General features: G+C 43.7%; 1 protein-coding gene across 5 annotated transcripts in view; it reads right to left on the bottom strand.

Annotated features, from left to right (window-relative positions):
- Positions 1 to 13,589: 13,589 nt before the first annotated feature.
- Positions 13,590 to 18,848, bottom strand: part of PTPRO (protein tyrosine phosphatase receptor type O) — a 235,042-nt gene continuing 229,783 nt past the window's right edge. For all 5 annotated transcript variants that reach the window (XM_078075649.1, XM_078075651.1, XM_078075650.1 and 2 more), the window contains 2 exons: positions 15,911 to 16,031; positions 13,590 to 14,885 (listed from right to left, as the gene is read on the bottom strand). In XM_078075649.1, coding sequence (XP_077931775.1) covers positions 15,927 to 16,031 — 105 coding nt within the window. In that variant the 3' untranslated portion in view covers positions 13,590 to 14,885; positions 15,911 to 15,926. The remainder of the gene's footprint in view (positions 14,886 to 15,910; positions 16,032 to 18,848) is intronic.

Here is an 18,848-nt window from a genome sequence, read left to right as displayed (position 1 = left end):
TGGCTTCTGTCTCATTGGCAAAAGGGATCTTTGGTATGTAGACTGCTGATCAGGGTTGAGCAGAATGGGAAAAACAGAGGCCCACTCTTTTTTTATTTTTTTATTTTTTTAACTGATTTCCAGTATAGTTCAGCATCTAGTAAGAGCTGGTCACAGTGGTAAAAACAAATGTATGACAGCAGTTATGATTACTAAGTGCTTCCACAGAAGTGCTTCCTTAGGTATCTATAGTAACTCTGTGAGTTGTATTTTATAGACAAGGAAACAGCTTCCTAGGGTCTCATTTCCCCCCAAATTATGAGCGATACGGGAGTTGCTCATCTTACCTAAAACAATGCCCCTTGGACAAAGTGAAACAAACATGAGAACGATGAAGGTTACTCTAGATCTTTTCCATGTCATACGTACTGACACGCATTTATAACTTAGCCCTTATTGAAAGTCTCTGAAAATGGAGAGATAAGACAAGAGAAAATAGAAAGGTTAAAATAGCCTGAGTGGAATGTGGCATATATGATATTAAAAGAATTGGTGTAATTCATTAAGATGTCTTTATGCTCTAAGATTCCAGTGGAAAATAACACAGTGGTGGCCACTGCAGGAAGCAGTTGTCTTCTTCCGGGCTGTGGGGACAGAGGGAGGAGTTGGGGGTGCCTGGGTGGCTCAGTTGGTTAAGCGACTGCCTTCGGCTCAGGTCATGATCCTGGAGTCCCAGGATCGAGTCCCGCATCGGGCTCCCTGCTTGGCAGGGAGTCTGCCTCTCCCTCTGACCCTCCCCCTTCTCATGCTCTCTCTCTCATTCTCTCTCTCACATAAATAATAGAAAATCTTAAAAAAAAAAAAAGAAGAAGAAGGAGTTGGGATTCATGGAATTTAGAATCTTGAGGGAGAGGTACTGCAGAGTTTGGATCCAGACATCTGGGGAGTTTGGTCCCTGGCACCTGAGAAGTTTAGAAGAAAGACCCCACAGCTGGTAAACAGACCTCTGAGAAGGGGGCACACCCTGTCTGGTGCTGTGGCCTCAGGAATTCAGAGAAGAATTCAGTTGAGAAAACCCCACAGAGGTGGAAATCAGACCTCAGGAGACCATGCCAGCCAGCTGGTACTCAGATTTCTGTGAGGGCATAATGAGGCTGCTGTGGGGAGTGCAGGAAAAAACCAACAAACTGGTAACTGGAACCTACTGGGGATCAACTGCTACTTATAGAGTGAAGAACCATTATTAGGGTGATGTTACTATGAGCGGGAAGTAAAACAGAAGGGAGAAGGTGCCTTGTGCCCCTCTAGCTTCCCGTCTCCCTATAACATACTCTTTGGGCAGAATCTGTTGGGAACACACCTGGCAACGGTCCAAATCACAAAGTTGAGAAAAGGGGCAAATTTGAAAAAGCTCAGTAACCAACCCATTCCAATTCTGGCTACTTAGCCTGTATACTTAACTTTTCTATGCATATTTGAGATTCCATATAATCCTTCTGAAAAATTCATACTTTTACCTAACAAGATGTAATCATCCTTCTCTGTTACTTAAAACAGCATTTAACAGACAGAATTGGTTAAACAGGAAAAAAAAACACTGAGATACCACAGAGGTAGTGATGATAGGAAGCAGCTTCCATCCCTTGGGCTAGGGGAGCAAAGGGATGGTTTGGGTTTATCAGCGTGTAGAAGCCTGGGGGAAGGGCCCTAGAAAGCCTGCACTGAGAACCCTGGGGTGAGTGCTGTCTGGTGTCGGTGCTGGTGCCTCAGGAGCACGAAGGTGAGATGCCCTGAGGAGCTGGGACAGAAAGCTTTGAGGAGCGGATTCTGGACAGTTGACGCTGGTATCTCTGAGGGGGTGTCGTGATGCTGGTTCTGAAAACGTTGGGGGGGGGCGCAGAGACTAGAAACTAGAATCACCTGCTACTGAATTAATTGCTGCTGCCAAAGTGGAGATCTCTTGACTGGTGTTAAGCCATTTGATGATGGCGGGCCTTCGCGTAGTTTTCTTCTTGTTTCTTGATCTTGGTGTTCATCGAGCTTCTTGGGATTGCGGGATCACAATTTTTATTAAATAAGGCAAAATTTTCAGCAATTATTACTTTTCTTTTTGGTCCCTCCTGCCTTTCTAGCATTGAAAGTCTCCAATTGTATGTATATTAGGCCATTTGAAGTTTGCACGTATATTGCATGTATATTAGGCCATTTGAAGTTTCCCCAAGTTCATTAATGCTCTGTTAATTTTTCCCCAGTGCTTTTCTTTGTGTTTCATTTTGGGTGGTTTCTGTTGCTGTCTTCCAGTTCAATACTCTTGTCTCCTGGAATTTCTAGTCTCCTTTTAGTCTCTTTCATTGTATTTTTCATCTCAGACATCAGTTTTCATTGCTAAAAGTTTGATTTGATATTTTAAAATATCTTCCATGTCTGTTCAATAATTCTTCTTTGACTTTATCAATCAGAGAATACAGTTAAAATATATGTCTTAATGTTCTTGTTTATGAATTCTATCATATGAGTAGGTGAGTTTTGATTGATTTTTTTTTTTCTCTATCATGGGCCTTATTTTTTTGCTTCTTTGTATGCCCAGTGATTTTTAATTGGATGAAAGACCTTGTAAGTTTTACCTTGTTGGATGCATTTGTATTCCTATAAATATCTTCCTGCTTTATTTTGGGATGCTGTTAAGTTACTTGGAAAAAGTCTGGTTCTTTCTGATCTCGCCTCTATTAGGTGGAACTTGAATAGCATTTGCATTAAACCTAATTTTATCCCACTATTGAGACAAAACCCTTTTGAGTACCCAAGCTATTGTTCCATGAATTAGGATGTTTTCTACTCTAGCCGATGGTAAGAACTATTCTGGTTCTGTGTGAGCTCTGACAATTGTTCCTCCAAGCCTTTCAGGGAGTTCTTTCCTCGGCCTTGGGCCATTTTCTCATACACTTGCACTGATCCATACTCAACATAAGACTGTGGGCATCCTATAAAGATCTCCCGAGCTCTCTTCCCGGCAGCGCAGCTTTCTCCTCTCGTTACTCTGGGCTGTGAACCTTAGTCCCTTTGTCCTTGCTATACTTTAAGCTTTGTGTTTTCAACTCAAGGAGTCTGCTTAACTCCACCTGGGCCCTCCCTCCGTGCACTGAAGGTTGGAAACAACCTCTAGGCAGAAAGCTGAGCAATTGTAGGGTTTTTTCACTTGATTTTCATCTTTCAATGATCACAGTCATTCAGTGCCCACTGTCCAATATTTTGAAAACTGTTCTTTCATGAATTTCATACATTTGGCCTGTTTTTTGTTTCAGGCTTGAGGGTAAATCCAGTTTCTCTGATTCCATCTGGGCCCAAACTTGGAGTCACCTTGCTTTTTAAAGTACATATTTCACTGAATACAGATATCTAGGTTGCCACTTTTTATTCTAGAACTTTAGAAGTGTTATTCCACTGACTTTTGGCTTACATTGTTCCTAATGATAAGGCGGTCAGTCATCATTCATGCTTTTCCTTCTGGCTGTTTTCAAGACTTTTTTCCAGTGTCTTTCATTTTCAGCAGCTTGATTATAAAGCTGATAGATGTAGTTTTCTTGGTATTTATCCTGTTTGGGATTCAATGACTAAGTCCTGTTTTCCCATTGTTGAAGCCCATATTCCTTCCAATACTTTTTTCTGCTCCTTTCTTTCTCTCCTTGGCCTCCTATTACATGTATGGTAGGCCACTTGATATCATCCCAAAGATCTCTGAATCTCTTAATTTTAAAAAAGTTTTCCCATTCTTCAGATTGGAAAATTTGTTATTATGTATTCAGGTTCACCAGCTTTTCTACCCCTACCCCTGTGATCTTTTTTTCCAATATGCTGTTAATACAAAAATTTTTTTTGTCAGTTACTGTATTTTATTCTAGGATTTACATTTCATACTTTTATTTCGCTTTCATTTCTCTGCTAAGACTATCTGTTCAGTCATTAAAATATTTCTCTTTAATTTTTTTAATAACTTTCTTTTATTTCTAAGAATACATAAAACCTACTTTATAATCCTTATCTGCTAAATCTAGCATTTGGGCCATCTCAAGCTCAATTTCTATCGATTGCTTTTTTTCTCCTCCCACCCCGTGGGTTCTAGTTTCCTCTTTCTTTGCATGTGTAGTAATTTTTTATGATACACTTGGCATTGTAGAGATGTCTTCGATACTCTAGAACATGTTATCTTTCTTTGAAGAATATTTATTCTTGTTCTAGCAAGCAGTTCTACACTGGCTGATCACTTTGAACTTGTATAGCTTTGGTTTTATACTTTTCTGGGATGGTCATGATGGCTCAAGTTGTTTCCCAAGGTCTTGTAACTTGATGGGACTTTATCTACAAACTCTCGCTCTTCTACATATCTGGTGAGGGCTTAATATTCAGCTTTGTCTGTACCTGTCAAGAGTAGTTTTTACTGTGGAGTCCTTACTTCTAAGGAATTTCCATAAATTTTATGGATGAATTTCCAGGTTATTTTGTATCTCAGGTGGATTCCCTAAGTGTTAAAAGGTGTTCCTTTCAGTATTTTCCTCTAAGAAAATCTGTAGGAAATTGAGATTCATTTGTTTTCTAAAAGTAAATTTATGGAGGCTACACTAGGGGTTATGTAGAGATCTCACCAGGGCTGGGTCTGCTCACTTTCCTCTCAATGCTTACACTAGCAGACTGGAACAGTATTCGAAAGTTTGGATTCAATAAAGGGGTTTCTATAGAGACTGGCTGTTTGTAAGTAGGAGAAGACACTGTTCATTCAATAAACATTTAGTAAGCGTCTACTTTAAGAATTGGATATGAAGGAGAATCCTAGATACAGCCTCTGGCCTCAGAAAACATAATCTAAAGAACTGTGCAGCTTGCATTATTTATCCCTGGAGCTAGTCTTACTGATCTCCTAGGGGCTAAAGTACACCCTAAAACCAGCAGTGGGGGGTTTTCTAGAGGCTGTGATTTTCTTTTGTGACATTTAGTTTTTCCCAAAGGGCATTCCTCCCAGTTAGTCTAGTCAGAGATCTTTGTAGAGTTATGTAAGAGCCCCTAGGAAGGAGGTGGGAGGGGCAGGCAGGTACCATTCTACCACTCTTCTCTGGGGGCTTCTTTTCCTTATTTAAGACAAAACAAAATTTAAAAAACAAAAAGCTGCAGTTGCTATAGGCAACTCCCAGAGAAAGGTGGTGTTTCCAGCAGTCCTGGGTCCTGAAAAGAAATGTCAGTCTGGACTCACATCTTCCCCCTCCTCACCCACTCTCTCTCTCCACCATCTTGTTTCCTCAGTGTCCTCTTGGCTGCAGGCCTCTCCAACATCTACTCCCACATCACCTTACAACCTCCTTTCCTGGCCTCTTGGTTCCTTTCTGTCCTCAGAGTAGAGGACAGGAAAGAGGCTGAAGAAGCTGGTGCTCTGAGCTCAGTTTTATGGGAAGCACTCAGTGTTTTGGTGGAGAAGGGGCATAGTTACCAGGCAAAGAATATCTTCCAGTATCCAAATATTTGGGTTTACCTCGTCAAATTTGTAAAAGGTGATAAAATAAAAAGCCAGTAAAATCTGGTAAGCTAAAAGGAGTTACTAAGAGCTACACTTAGTAGGCTGTAATCTGAATTGGGGAAAGATACAGCTATTGGTTGCTATGAGAGGACTAAAGTCCTGAATCTGGATTTCTGTATCAAACGGGATATTTTAATAGCTGAGATGCTTCCTGAAGAGCCTTAGGCACACCGCCTTTGCTTTGGTGTGGGGATACGGTGGGCAATGAATCAGGGCTCCTGCCAGGCCCAGATGGTCCTGGTCCAGGCTGGTCCCATGGGCTCTTTCCTTCCTGAGTGTAGTTCCAGACTCTTGGCCCAATTCCTGCTTCTTTTCTTGTCCCTCAAGCCTGGCTGTGGAGTGAAACATAATTTGTCCTACTTTAGTCATTCCCATCATCCCCCCCCCCCCAAATGAGCACACAGTCTTTCAGATAATGGAAAAACAAGGAATAATATATTCACACGGTAAGAAATTAATATCTATACCTGGTCCTGTTTTAAAGTTTCCTACTTTAAGCTGGTATCATATGCTAAGGCTTTCTGCCTCCCATCTAGTCTAAGGGAAGGGAAAAAAAGAACTGAACTCAGTATTCTAAGATCTTTCACATATAACCCCACTTTACAGATGGGGAAATTGAGACTCAAATATGAGTCAAGTAGCATATACAAAGTCACACAGTAAGTAGAAGAACTAAATTTGGACTGAGCTGTCTTGGAGTTCTGTATCACCTGCATTATCTTTACTCTCAGATATCATAGGTCAGTGTAGAAAAAAATTGTAAGCATAGAAAGCATCTTTTCAAGACCTGGAATTTTATATTGTATACCACTGTATAAAATAGGTTAAATCAGAGTTTCTCTTGTCGAAGCTGCAGAGAGGAGATTCGGAGCCTCATTTGGAAATCACTGGCCCACGTCCCATAGATTCCCTCCTCCACAAAGACCCTTGCAGGTGAACGTGAAGGTGGATTGGGAGCTGACCATTCCATGGCCACAACTAGACTTGGTCTCAGCAGTCATTTACATCTTTGGGAAATTTCAGGTGGCTGACCACCCCTTCAAAACAGCATAATAATGTCAGGAAAATTGCCTTTGGACATCCTTTCTTAGTCTTTTTTTTTTTTTTTTTTTTAGAGATTTTATTTATTTGAGAAAGAGAATGAGTGATGGGGAGGGGAAGAGAGAGAGTGTGTGAGAAGCAGACTCCCCTCTGAGCAGGGAGCCCAGTGTCCTGGGATCATGACCTGAGCAGAAGGCAGCCGCTTAACTGACTGAGCCACCCAGGCGCCCCCTCTCCTAAGTTCATACTTATGCTTTGAAGTAGAAATTATAAAAGATGCCAATAAATTGACAAATACTAGTTGATTCTGGTCCCAGTTTTCCCCATGATAGCCGGGCCAGAGCCAGGAAGAGATACACGTTTGCTGCAAGTTAATCTGTGGTGTGGTTTATGCGGGAAACCTAACAGTGACAGGGTCTTCAGCTCCCGGGAGGCATGTGGTAAAACAGTGTGACTTGCACCGGGGAAGAGAGGAAAGTGGCAGAGCCATTGCGCCACAGGCTAAGACAATTACCCTGATCTGTTGTCTAGCTTACAAAATACAGCCCTTTGCAAGGTGAGGAGGTCTAGAGCATTAATAACTTGTAACAAGCCAGGATCCTGCAGCCAGTGAGGGAAGACACATTTTCATTAGGAAAACAGCACAGGGAATTTAGTTTATTACCTCGTCTCTATAACCAGTCTAATCATAGGGCAGAATTTAGACATTTGGGTAATTCATTTCATTTGTCTTGCAGCAATAGGGAAAAAAAATGGAGGAAGTGACTATTGTTATTTTATGCCTTGGCAACAGCACAACGGATTGACAAAATGCAAATTAGAACAGCTATCGGGAATGGCTTGGATGCTTCTTGCTTCTTGTAGCGTTTGTCAAACTGAGTCTCCCACAGCCCTGTCGGACATGAGTGTGCAGATGAGACAGATGCCTGTCTTGCAGAGTTGCTGACTCCAAGTTTGGCAGCACTGAGCCCAGAGGGTTGTCACCGCGAATCTGGGGAGCCCGGCTCGCGGAGGGCGTTGCGTGGTCAGCGCTCCCACGGGGGATCGCGGAATCACCTGCGCATGCCCAGTGGGGAGATGTCGCGGTGCTGGAACGAGTGGGAGGTCTGGCGGTCACTTGGAGAACTGGACAGCATTTATTCCGTGCCAGCTCTGCCAGGCCCCGGCTGGTGCTTTACGCAACCACAACTCCACAGGGTTGGTATTACTTTGTTTTTGTGGGGACACTTAGGCTTAGGGATGGTCGGGCACGTCTCAAGAGCTCGCTGCTACAGCGTGGCGGAGCACGGGCTGCTCGAACTCCAGGTCTGTTTTCAGTGACGTCACTCTGCCACCTCAGAGCACCAGGCACCACACCAAAGGCTTTGCATTTCATCCTCAACACTGTGGAGGAAGCTCTTCTGACTCCCATTTACAAACAAGGAGCCTGGTTCTCTGAGGGGCCGAGCGGTGTTCACAGCGGCGCGTGCTCACTCCAAGCCTCTATTCTTAACTCTACCCCGGAGAGTTGACTCGTAACTCTTACATCTTACACTTCGTACAGATCGGCGCCTTTGTCTTAGACAGAGCTTGCCTGCACAATGGCAGACGTTTTCACTGAATGCAGGTCAGGTCGTGGCACTGCTCTGCTGGGGAACCGTCTGTGTGGGTGATGTGCACTAGACACGAGACACACATTGCTGATGCACTTGGCCATAGAGAATCAGAGCAGAAAGGCAGGCCCGGACAGTCCAGGACTCTGATCTGGAGGGTCAGCCCCTGCTTCGACACCCCGTGCCTATGACACAAGAGTCCACATGGCATCACAGTCTGCACCTCCTTTAAATTCTGAGCTGTGACTAGGTGGGGTGGGGGTAGGGGTTCACTTGTCACCCTGGGGAAACTGGCCCAGCCCAATTCAGGGACCAACTTCAGATGCTCTAATCAAATGTATTCAAGAATTCCAAGATGGCCCTTGGGGACAGTGGGTGGTTGGCTTGTCCCAGGGAGCCATGAAATACGCTGTGTTTTTCCACGTATTGTTTTCAGCCCCACCACATGTTATGGCATCTTCTTGAAACCCTGTGCTACCATAAAGCCTCCATCACCATGTCCATTTCACAGATGAGACAACTGAGTCACAGGTGGGCAGAGTTTCAGCTCAAGTCTCTCTCTACCCATCGTCTCTTGTTCTAAGCAGCTCCCTTCCGCTATGCTGCTGGACCCTTGGCTGGCCTGTTTCCCAAGCTCACTCACAGGTTACAGGAGGATGTAATCTAGTTTGGTTTGGGACGTAAAGGAACCCTTCCAAGACCATTCTGTTCTGTATCTGTAAAGGCGGTAGTGGTTCCAGTGAACTTTTCCTAGTTTTCCTGAGCATCACCGCACACGCCAAGCCTCATGGCCTCCTGTACGTTTGGGCTTTTATTGATGTGAAACCACAGTGGGGCCTATTGTTCATAGGAATCCAGGACTTTGATTCAGAGCCAATAGCCTTACATAAGGCTAAAGAATTCAAGTGGGTTTCCTAAGTAATGGTCTTCTTATGATAGGGTTCAAAAAAGGATAACAAAAAGAAGGAGAGATCTAATGCAAGGTAAAACCACTTCTGGAGAAGAATGCATATATTTCCATAGAAAACTTTATTAAAAGAACCATCACTGCTCCTGTGGCCTCTTCCTGAGCACTTGTTTGCATTGTGGGGTAACCTTGCTCTGCTCTGTTTCATTTCTCACCTGCCTTCTGGGAATTTTATGAGGAAGTACACGCCACTGCCCTGGAGAGCTCCCATGGTAACGGAGGCACCCGCGGTCGTAAAGCATATCCTTGTGCTGCCATATTAGTTCAGAGCAGCTTGACTGCCCGGGCTGGCGATACCAGAACCACTGTGAGAACGCAATGGAAATGTGTTACTTGGTCACATTATGGGCCTGCGGGCAGGTTATTCCTGCTCCAGGTAGTGATTCAGGGTACCAGCCTCCTTCTGTCTTTTTGGCACCACCATCTCGATCTGGAGGGGGGAAGGGAGGGACAGAGAAAAACAGACAGACAAACAGGCAGAGATGGAAGTTTGCTCCTGGGTGATTTTCAGTGGTCACAGGCCAGGGAGTGGAGTTGACCATTTCTGCCTATCTTCCCTTGCACAGCACGAACCGTAAGTAGCTGGCAAATGTGGGCTTGATGTGCTGTTACATCGGCAGTAATAGTAAATTCACTGGATTCTGCGGAATAACACGTGAGCTAGAGCTGTCTGTGGAGGCTTGGAAAGAAATTGTCACTTTGGAGTCATCTAGAAAGAAAAGTTTCAGAAGGCAGGATTGGAGGTTAAGTTGCCCATATGGGGGTTCTGGTAACTGATACAGTGGGTTTCATGAATGCTTGCTGAGTGCAGGAATGAGTGTACATCATTAGTATTTCTTAATATGGCTCTGCGGTCTTTAACACTTTCATATGGCAGGGTAGTCTTTTTTGACCCTTCTAGAAAAAAAATCACCTGTCCCGCTCTTGGGCCCACATTGGATGTTTTATGTTTTTCTATCACAGCACGTGTAACACTTTGCTGCCTTTAGTTTCACTTCTAACTTCCCCCAATAGAATAGAAATTCCTTGAAGCAGGAACCTTGTCTCATCCATCTTCATAGCCCCCGTGCCTCACAGGGGATGTTGAGTAAATAAATGATTTTTTGAGCGGGTTAGAAGTTGACTATTTCTCAAATGGAATGGTTTGAAATTAGACCTCTGTTCAGAGCAGCTCTGGGCGCTAGCACACACACACGGCACCTGCCCTTTCACCAAAATGGGGACACGATTTGGGCTTCAAGCCTATATCCACGAGAGGTATGGACTCAGACATTCTTAATGTTAGCAATAAGGTGGTTAGATGTGTAAACAAAAGAAGGAAATGCTTTCTGACAAACGAAGGGACGGACTGCCCGGTGAGGGGGCAATTCTGCATGCCGGAAGGGCTCAGTAGAAAAGAACTCACCATCCGCCAGGGATCTATATGGTTGAGGAGAATCCTCTTTGGAGGAGGAGAGGAGGCTAGCTTGGTGATTCTCCTCAAGGAACAGGGACCATGTCAGGGTAGTGACGGATGAGCAACAAGAACAATGAGAAGCTAGTTCGCTGTTCTACAAGCCATGGGGAAAAAAGCCTAACACCGTTCTCTTGACTGGTAGGCACTGCCGAAAATATACTGACAACGTTTTGAGTGAAACATGGTGAAAAAGACTTGACTACTGTTTTCTTGTTCCTTCCAACAACAACCGGATTTCATGGCACATTTTTGAAAGTGACCATATGGAAGCACTTGTGCTTCTCACAGTGCCTAGCATATCGCAAGTCATCAAGAAATCTTTCACTGGGGGCGCCTGGGTGGCTCAGTCATTAAGCGTCTGCCTTTGGCTCAGGTCATGATCCCAGGGTCCTGGGATGGAGCCCCGCATCAGGCTCCCTGCTCGGCAGGAAGCCTGCTTCTCCCTCTCCCACCCCCCCTGCTTGTGTTCCCTCTCTTGCTGTGTTTCTCTCTGTCAAATAAGTAAATAAAATCTTTAAAAAAAAAAAAAATCTTTCACTGGTCAATGGATTGATTCGTTCAACAGGATTCGGTCAACAAACATTTGTTGAATTCATGATCGAATAAACAAAGGATGCTACCTTTACTCCGGGCTTAAGGGCCCCACTTCTCTCAAGTTCTTGGAAACTTTGACCTGCTATTTTCCACAGGTGACTCTGCCCTGAACGGCCTTCAGTTTCTTAATGTCCCTCATGATACAACTCCCAGAGCTACACATCACACTCCGTCTTTCATCGAGTGAACCCACCAGGACCAGGCCTGGCCATAAGCATTGGCTGAAACCGAAAGTAAAACTTGCTGTTCTGAAGGAGCGGGTGTCACAGATACCATAGCTCACGTTTTTTGGGTTTTTTTTTCCAAATGCATACGAATGGGGCTGTGAAAAACTAGGGGTAGAAATTTGCATGTGTTCTGTTTTTGTTGCTTTATAACCCCTTTGGCCAAAGGAGATGTTATATTTGGTCCCGGGCATGGCCTCTGGACTTGGGGCCTGTGCCAAGTACCCGGCTAGAAAGCTGTGAGCCAGGACGCGAGCCAGCTCATTTGAAGCACATTATATCAGACGTTTCCTGAGGTGGAAAGGAAGGCCTCCTTGCTAGAAAGCGGGGAGGATTTTGGCTCTTAGAGACTGGATTCAGTAACTTTAACTCCTTGGCTAAGGGCCAGTCCTCCAGCAAGCAGCTATCATATGGTCTGTAAAAAAATTCAGATCCAACGTCTCCAGCCCCTGCCTTCTGTGTCGACACCACAGCCTTCTTTGAGAGATGTGTCGCCTTTTGGGGTGGGGTGCGGGGGGTGGGAGGGGAAGCTTTTAGCACAGGAGAGACATTAGAAAATCTGATTAAAGATTTTATAAGAGATTAAAATAATCTTACTAACTTCTCTCAATTTGAGGGGTCACGTTGACTTTGTAGTGGAAAATGATAAGCCTTGAATTAAAACGCTGTCCAAAAAAATGTTGTCATCCATCACTTTTTTTTTTTCCTTTTCAAGTTAAATAAAATCATATAATGTGTAGTGAGGGATATATTGGTATTAAATATTAAATTTATAAATTAGGCCCTCATGGTAGTTTCTCAATTAACTTTAGAAATTGACTTTTGCAGGGAAGAAATTGGATCTCCACACACTGAAAGTTAAATATTTTGTGATTCCAAAGTCTCCCTCTCTTTCCATGCACCATGTAGGTTATTATGACCTGTATGTGCCAGCACCTCTGAGTTCAGAACATTGTAGCACGACTCAGATGATTAAACCAACAACAACAACAACAATAACCTTATTAATAATACAGAGGCCCTGGCGACTTCCCCTCTGAATGCTCACAGTGAGTCCTGGAGTGGAAGTGGTTTTAGGGCACATGAGAGGACAAGATGCAGAGCACCTTTGGGTGAATTGTCATACTGATACTCTTTATATCTGAAAAATCTGGAGCTATGGTAAGACATTCTACAGTTCGTGAACGGAGACTCAGGAGAGAGAAGTCCCAAGGCATCTGTTGGGATGAAAATCCAAGCCTTCTGACAGATGGATGCTTTCCTCACTATAAATTCTACAGCCTCAGGAGCACCCGTGTCCCAGTGAACAAAGTGACTGCTCTGGAGACCCCTGAAGGAAGGATCTGCTTCCTTCATGTTGTTGGAAGGAAAAGCACAAAAGTGCTTTTGTGGGAACTTTCTGTGGTCTCAGCTCGGAGTCTTCAGTCTAAACTCTGGATACTTTATCTTCTCTTTTGGGAAAACTGATCTGGTACCATTTGATCCCGACATTGAAGGGGGTGCTCAAGAAAAAACATGAAATATTTACGAAGTGCTTTAAGTTTCAGGGGAAGTAATAGTCCAGTCTGTGAAGCCAAAACGAATTCCACCTTACCCGCTCCATCTTATCGGCCCCTTCCGAGGTTGCCCGTGTCCCTCCTGACCTGTCCTTGTGTGAAAATCTAAGAATGTCACACAACCCTTTGCCACCTTTCTTTAGCTCCGTGTGTTCCTGAGAATGGAGTGATACCTTATGAACATGTCCAAGAAGGGAAATGGAACAGGTAGGGGTGAGAAGAGGAGGTGGCAGCAGGGAGGCGAGAAGGGGAGGAAGGGAGGCGAGTGAGAACTCACAACGCCTGAGGAGCCCAAGCTGTTAAGCCACGGGGTCTGGGTGTCCTCTGCCATTCCCCCTGCAAGGTGAACCTGAGACTCACTGACCAGCTCTTGCAAAGACCCGTGCCAAGGTCCGCTGTGGCCAAGCCTTCTCAGTGGCAGGAGACGGCGGGGTGCGGAGCTGTTCGCTTGGCATCCTTCGCCACCACTAAGGTCACTGATAAATTATTAAGCTGCTCCTAGGTACATGGCTTCGTGAAGATGATCAGGAGTGAAGGGAAGCCAGGGCAAGGGGTGATGATCAGATACACAGAGAAGAGCAAAGCCTGCGGAAGCACACACGGGAAGGCAGGACAGCCACGTTGCCACAGTGAAGCAGTCAGCTTGTGTTTACTCTCAGCTCCAAATGTTTTCCTTTGTATCTCCATACCATCACCTCTTACTTTTAAGGAAGTGACACAAAGTAACAGGCTTCACGATGCTGTCAGCGTCCATCTTGACAGCATGAAGGTCACAATACACAATCACGTACTGTAATTATACAAAATCCGAAGAAGAAAATGTTACTAGTTACACTGGTTAAAATGAAACCGACAACCCGAAAGAAAACAAAACCAAAAGAAACCTCCGTTGGAATCCATAGAGACGCTTGACAATAGCCAAATAATCGTCCTAGCATGCTGCAGTTCGTTGCCATAACTTCATAAATCCCCAGCTCTTTGGGGGAAAGAAAGTGCGTTTTTCACAGCCGGTATAGTTCCCAAAGAAATAGCTTTCACATGTATGCAGGTCCACAGAAAAGGAATGCAAAGTCTAGGCACCAAGGTTGCTCAGACAGCAACGGAGTCTTAAGAGTCCTTCTTCAAACTGTTCCGAACCAGATCTGGTTTGGTGAAAAAAGAATCTGGACAGTGACATTAGTTCAAGAGGGCCCAGGAAAAAACAACACTTAACTGTTAATAAGGAAGAAAACCATCAAGAACTAGAACAATTAAGACTTAAATATTTTTTCTACTCTACTTTGCAGCTGGATTGCAGCTTTTCATATTTGGAAAACATATGCAGTTGATCTGTGGGTAGAACCCTTCTCTCTTCCCCCCACCCCCTCCGCCCACCCCACTCCTGATCCAGCAGCTTAATGTTGGAGGACAGATATCGCTGGTTCAATTTCCTTGAAGTGGAATTAACATTTCCTCATGTGTGGCCAGGCCACTTTTTAACAATGAGGTATAATTTGATACTAACCATTCCTGTTCCCTCTTGGGCTACGGGCTTGGTCGGTCGTGTGGGTAAAAACAATTCAACTTCCTGATAAAATCACACATACAAAAATTATTGCACTTAAAAACAACAACAACAAAAAACTCAGCCCAACCAGTCAAGGGCCAAGGAAACTCTTCGGAAGTGCTGTGCTTCCTGCCCTTTGCGGAGCGTCTGGACCTTTGTGGTGTTCAGTTGAATTTGGTCCGTTATTAAATGTCCAGAAGTGAAGGAGTCCAAAAGACACTGTAGGCTCTTTAAGGCTAAGTCTTCCCGGTGCTTCGGTGAGATAGATTATCTCCTTGGCCACAGACTACAAAGCAGGGGCTCTTCTTAGCAAAATGGCCAGCAGGGCCCCTAAAAAACTCTGGAAGCAAGGGAGGCATGTCCTGTCCTGTGGATGAAAGAGAGAGAGAGAGAGGGAGACAGTAAGCAGCTTGGCAGGGACAAGGCACACGCTGACAGGTCTGGGGCTAGAAGTAGAGCATCCTCCTCCCGATTCCTCTACTTGCTCTCTTCACACTCAACCCCATCGCCCATGTGGACACAGGCTTATCTGTGCATCTTTTTCCCTTTAAGTCCCTTTTGTGGATCTAAATATCTTTTCCTTTTTGGCAAATTTGTTTCTTAGTCTTTACCCTTCCTGCCTCCTTGGGCTTTCTATGTTTTGATAGCTATAAAGGTAGAATACTAATCCTATCCTGCTATCCACTTATCCATACGCTATTTATCCTTCCATATGAATCCTACAATGCACCCCTGTCCTCTCCCAACCCTGCGTATGGTCCCCCCACCTCACTGTACTCAGATACATTTCACACTGTTTACTGACTTGAATTGGCATATTGTTACTTCAGCTAAGAGTATAACACCTCCAAAATCAGATCTCCTGGTCAAAGTTGAGCACAAGGCATTGAATATGTTACTAATGTTTTCAGGAAGCTCTCAAGTAAGTGTTCACATAAGGGACGGAGGCAAGGCATTCCTTGACTTCACCATCCTGAGACTAGTGGTAATATTGTTTCTCTTCTTTGGGATGTGTACTCCAGCTCATATCTCCTTTGTAACTCCTTGTATGACCCTTGTAATCCATAAAATATTTGCACAAAATATTGAGATAAACAGAGTGGGAGGGTAGCATCCTGATATCTCAGGCACAGATCCAATATCAGAACAATTGAAAGTTCCGGTTGCAGGGAAGGAAGGTCAAATCATAATGAGTTGCTGAAGCTCCTGCCTGTCATCCCCCAACCAAGGTGCACTGAAGCTCTAAGATCTGTATTGTATTACTCTCTCCCTATAACCACATTTGGGGGGTCAGAATCAATACAACTGGTGACTGCTGCCTTCTGTTGTATCCCATCACGTCCCCTTCCATGGTTCGAAGACAGAGTGCCCACGATGGCCTCGTCTACTTACTGCTCTGGATTCTGAACTAGGACTTGCTAACGTTTTCATAGATGACATCGCTGATGCAGAACTGCTGCTTCTTCTTCATCCACATCAGTTGCACACATTGATGGATAAAAATGTACTGCTCCTGGAGCAAAAGACCAAAGCAGGGTTCAGAGCGAGGTATTGTGCAAACGCATGCAAAGATTTAGTATTTTCATACTACGGCAGGATTAGATACTGTGATCTGATGTCAAAGGAAACAATATCCATTATTTATGAGATAATTTTATAACTAGAAAATCCAAGAGAATCGACTGTAAAAATATTTTGATTAATAATAGAGCTTAGGTCATCACAACGTAATGCTAAAGGCAATGACTATCCAATCAATAAATCATGGGCCTATTTTGGAAAAAAAAATAGTGTATCATCTCATAATACACCAAAATGAATTCTGGGAAGTTTAACAAATTAAGCCATAAAATGGGGAAGGGGGGAAATACAGGTTAGTTCTTCTCTGATTACTTTTAGGAAGGACTTTCTAAACTTCAAAGCAATGTAATAAATCACAAATGAAAATTTCAAACTACTGTTTTTAAAACAAAGTAAAATGAATAAAATAAAGGGTAAATTGGAAAATGGGAGGGAAAATTATTTTCTAAAATTATGACAAAATGTTGATACCACTTAAAAAAAATTTATTCAGTGGCGCCTGGGTGGCTCAGTCGTTGGGCGTCTGCCTTCGGCTCAGGTCATGATCCCAGGGTCCTGGGATTGAGCCCCACATCGGGCTCCCTGCTTGACGGGAAGCCTGCTTCTCCCTCTCCCACTCCCCCTGCTTGTGTTCCTTCTGTCCCTATCTCTCTGTGAAATAAATAAATAAAATCTTTAAAAAAAAAAAAATTTATTCAGTATCAAGATCAAACTATTACCTTTAGAAATCAACAGCATGGGTACAAAAAAAAAAAGTCTACATTAAAACCCCTTGTTGGAATGCTTTCCACTTTCCACAGAACAGAAACTAAAATAACCTGTTATACAATTAGTCACAAATCCAGTCCTCGAGTTTTTTGCCCATGCATGTGAGTATTGTCTAAAACGTGTCTTCTTTGTAGCCGCTCAGCCCTGCCACCACTGTGCTTGGCTGAGGTAACAAATCTGTCGTAACCTGTAGCTTCCCTGTCACGTCTCTGGCTCTCCTCTCCTGCTAAGCCTTGTTTCCTGGCAGTCACGAAAACCATCGCTTCTGCCGCTGCCGTAGCTCCTGCTGCTGCTGGAACCGCCACGGCCACCTGAGGGGTTTGGTGAAGTACCGGCCTCCACCCCCAGGGGGCCAGAGCATCCGCCTCCAAAATTTCCTCCCTTCATGGGTGCAAAATTTGAAGATTGATTGTTGTAGTTGTCCAAATCATGATAGCTTCTGCCTCCTCCAAAACTGCTTCCATCATTATCAATCCATGATAGCCATCCTCACCACCACCATATCCACCACCACCACCAAAGCCACCTCACCGGTTTCCTCGTGACCAAAGTTGTCATTCCCACCAAAACCACCTCCACAACCACCACCAAAGTTTCCAGCCCTCTCTTGCTTAGCTAGGGCTTTCCTTACTTCACAGTTGTGGACATTCATGGTATGGGATTTTTGAATGACAATCTTGTCTACAGAATCATGGTCATCAAATGTTACAAAAGCAAAGCCTCTCTTTTTGCCACTGTCTCGGTCACCCATGATTTCAACCGCTTCAATTTTCCCATACTGTTTGAAGTAATCTCTTAGATGATGTTCTTTGGAGTCTTCTTTAATGCCACCAACAAAAATCTTTTTCACAATTAAGTGGGCACCAGGTCTTTGAGAATCTTCTCTTGAGACAGCCCTCTTTGGTTGCACAACTCTTCCATCCACTTTGTGTGGCCTTGCATTCATGGCTGCATCCACTCCTACACAGGGGCATACGTGACAAACCCAGAGCCTCTGGAGCACTTGGTGTTTGGATCTCTCATGACCACACAGCCCGTGAGCTCATTTCTCATTGCTCAAAATGGCTCCTCAGACTCTCATCAGTTGTTTCAAAGCTCAAACCTCCAATGAAGAGCTTCCGCCCCTGTTCAGGCTCTTGGGAGACTGACTTAGATATAATGGCGGTGGGAAGGGAGACTTTAATGACGCTTACTCGGTGGGCATCCATGCGCAGGAAGGAGTAACCTAACGAATGCATCTCGATACCTTTATTTTTGTTTAAAATTCCTCCAGTCAGTAACACACACACTTAAATTGGCCAATAAAATATATCGGCAATTAGACCAAATATTCCCAGAAGGCAGGGACTCTATCTTTTTATTCCTCATGCCTAGCACTCAGTTTGTGCTTATGAAAGGTTTTCTGAAGTAAACTGAGGAAATATTAAAACATACGCAAAAGATGGTGACATAATAAAAAATGTAAGTTGAAACAATTGTGTTTCATCCATGATATGAGCAAAGCTAAAGGAAAATGGTAACGCTTGATGATGAGTTTGTTGAAGCTGTCATTTTTATCTATTTTGGGTGGAGGTATTATTACTAAGGTGCTAGTAAATTACCTTGTGTACACAGATAGTAAACAAGTGGAAAAGGATCCAATTTAATGTTCTGTAAAAAGGAGAATGGTTTAAATAAGGCACAGCAGATCTATACTGAAATATTAGTGTCTTTAAAATGAGATTTATAGAGTTTTGGACAATTTGGGATGATATGTATAGCAAACTGTTAAGTGGAAAATTACAGTGTAAAGTTAGTATATGTACATATAGCATGTAAGCATAATAGTATAAAAGTTATACTTGAACAAAGATGGAGATGAAATATATCAAAATATTGAGGAAGCTGTCTTGGTGCCATGAAATCCAAGTAACTTCATGATCTTTCACCTTTTTTTTTATTTCCTAGAGCTTCTCTGTAATACCATTAGAAATAACCTTGA

The sequence above is a fragment of the Halichoerus grypus genome, chromosome 6, assembly GCF_964656455.1.
Source record: "Halichoerus grypus chromosome 6, mHalGry1.hap1.1, whole genome shotgun sequence".
NCBI classification, from domain to species: Eukaryota; Metazoa; Chordata; class Mammalia; order Carnivora; family Phocidae; genus Halichoerus; species Halichoerus grypus.
The sequence above is the reverse complement of the archived record's forward strand: the minus strand, read 5'-3'. Positions and strand labels throughout refer to the sequence as shown.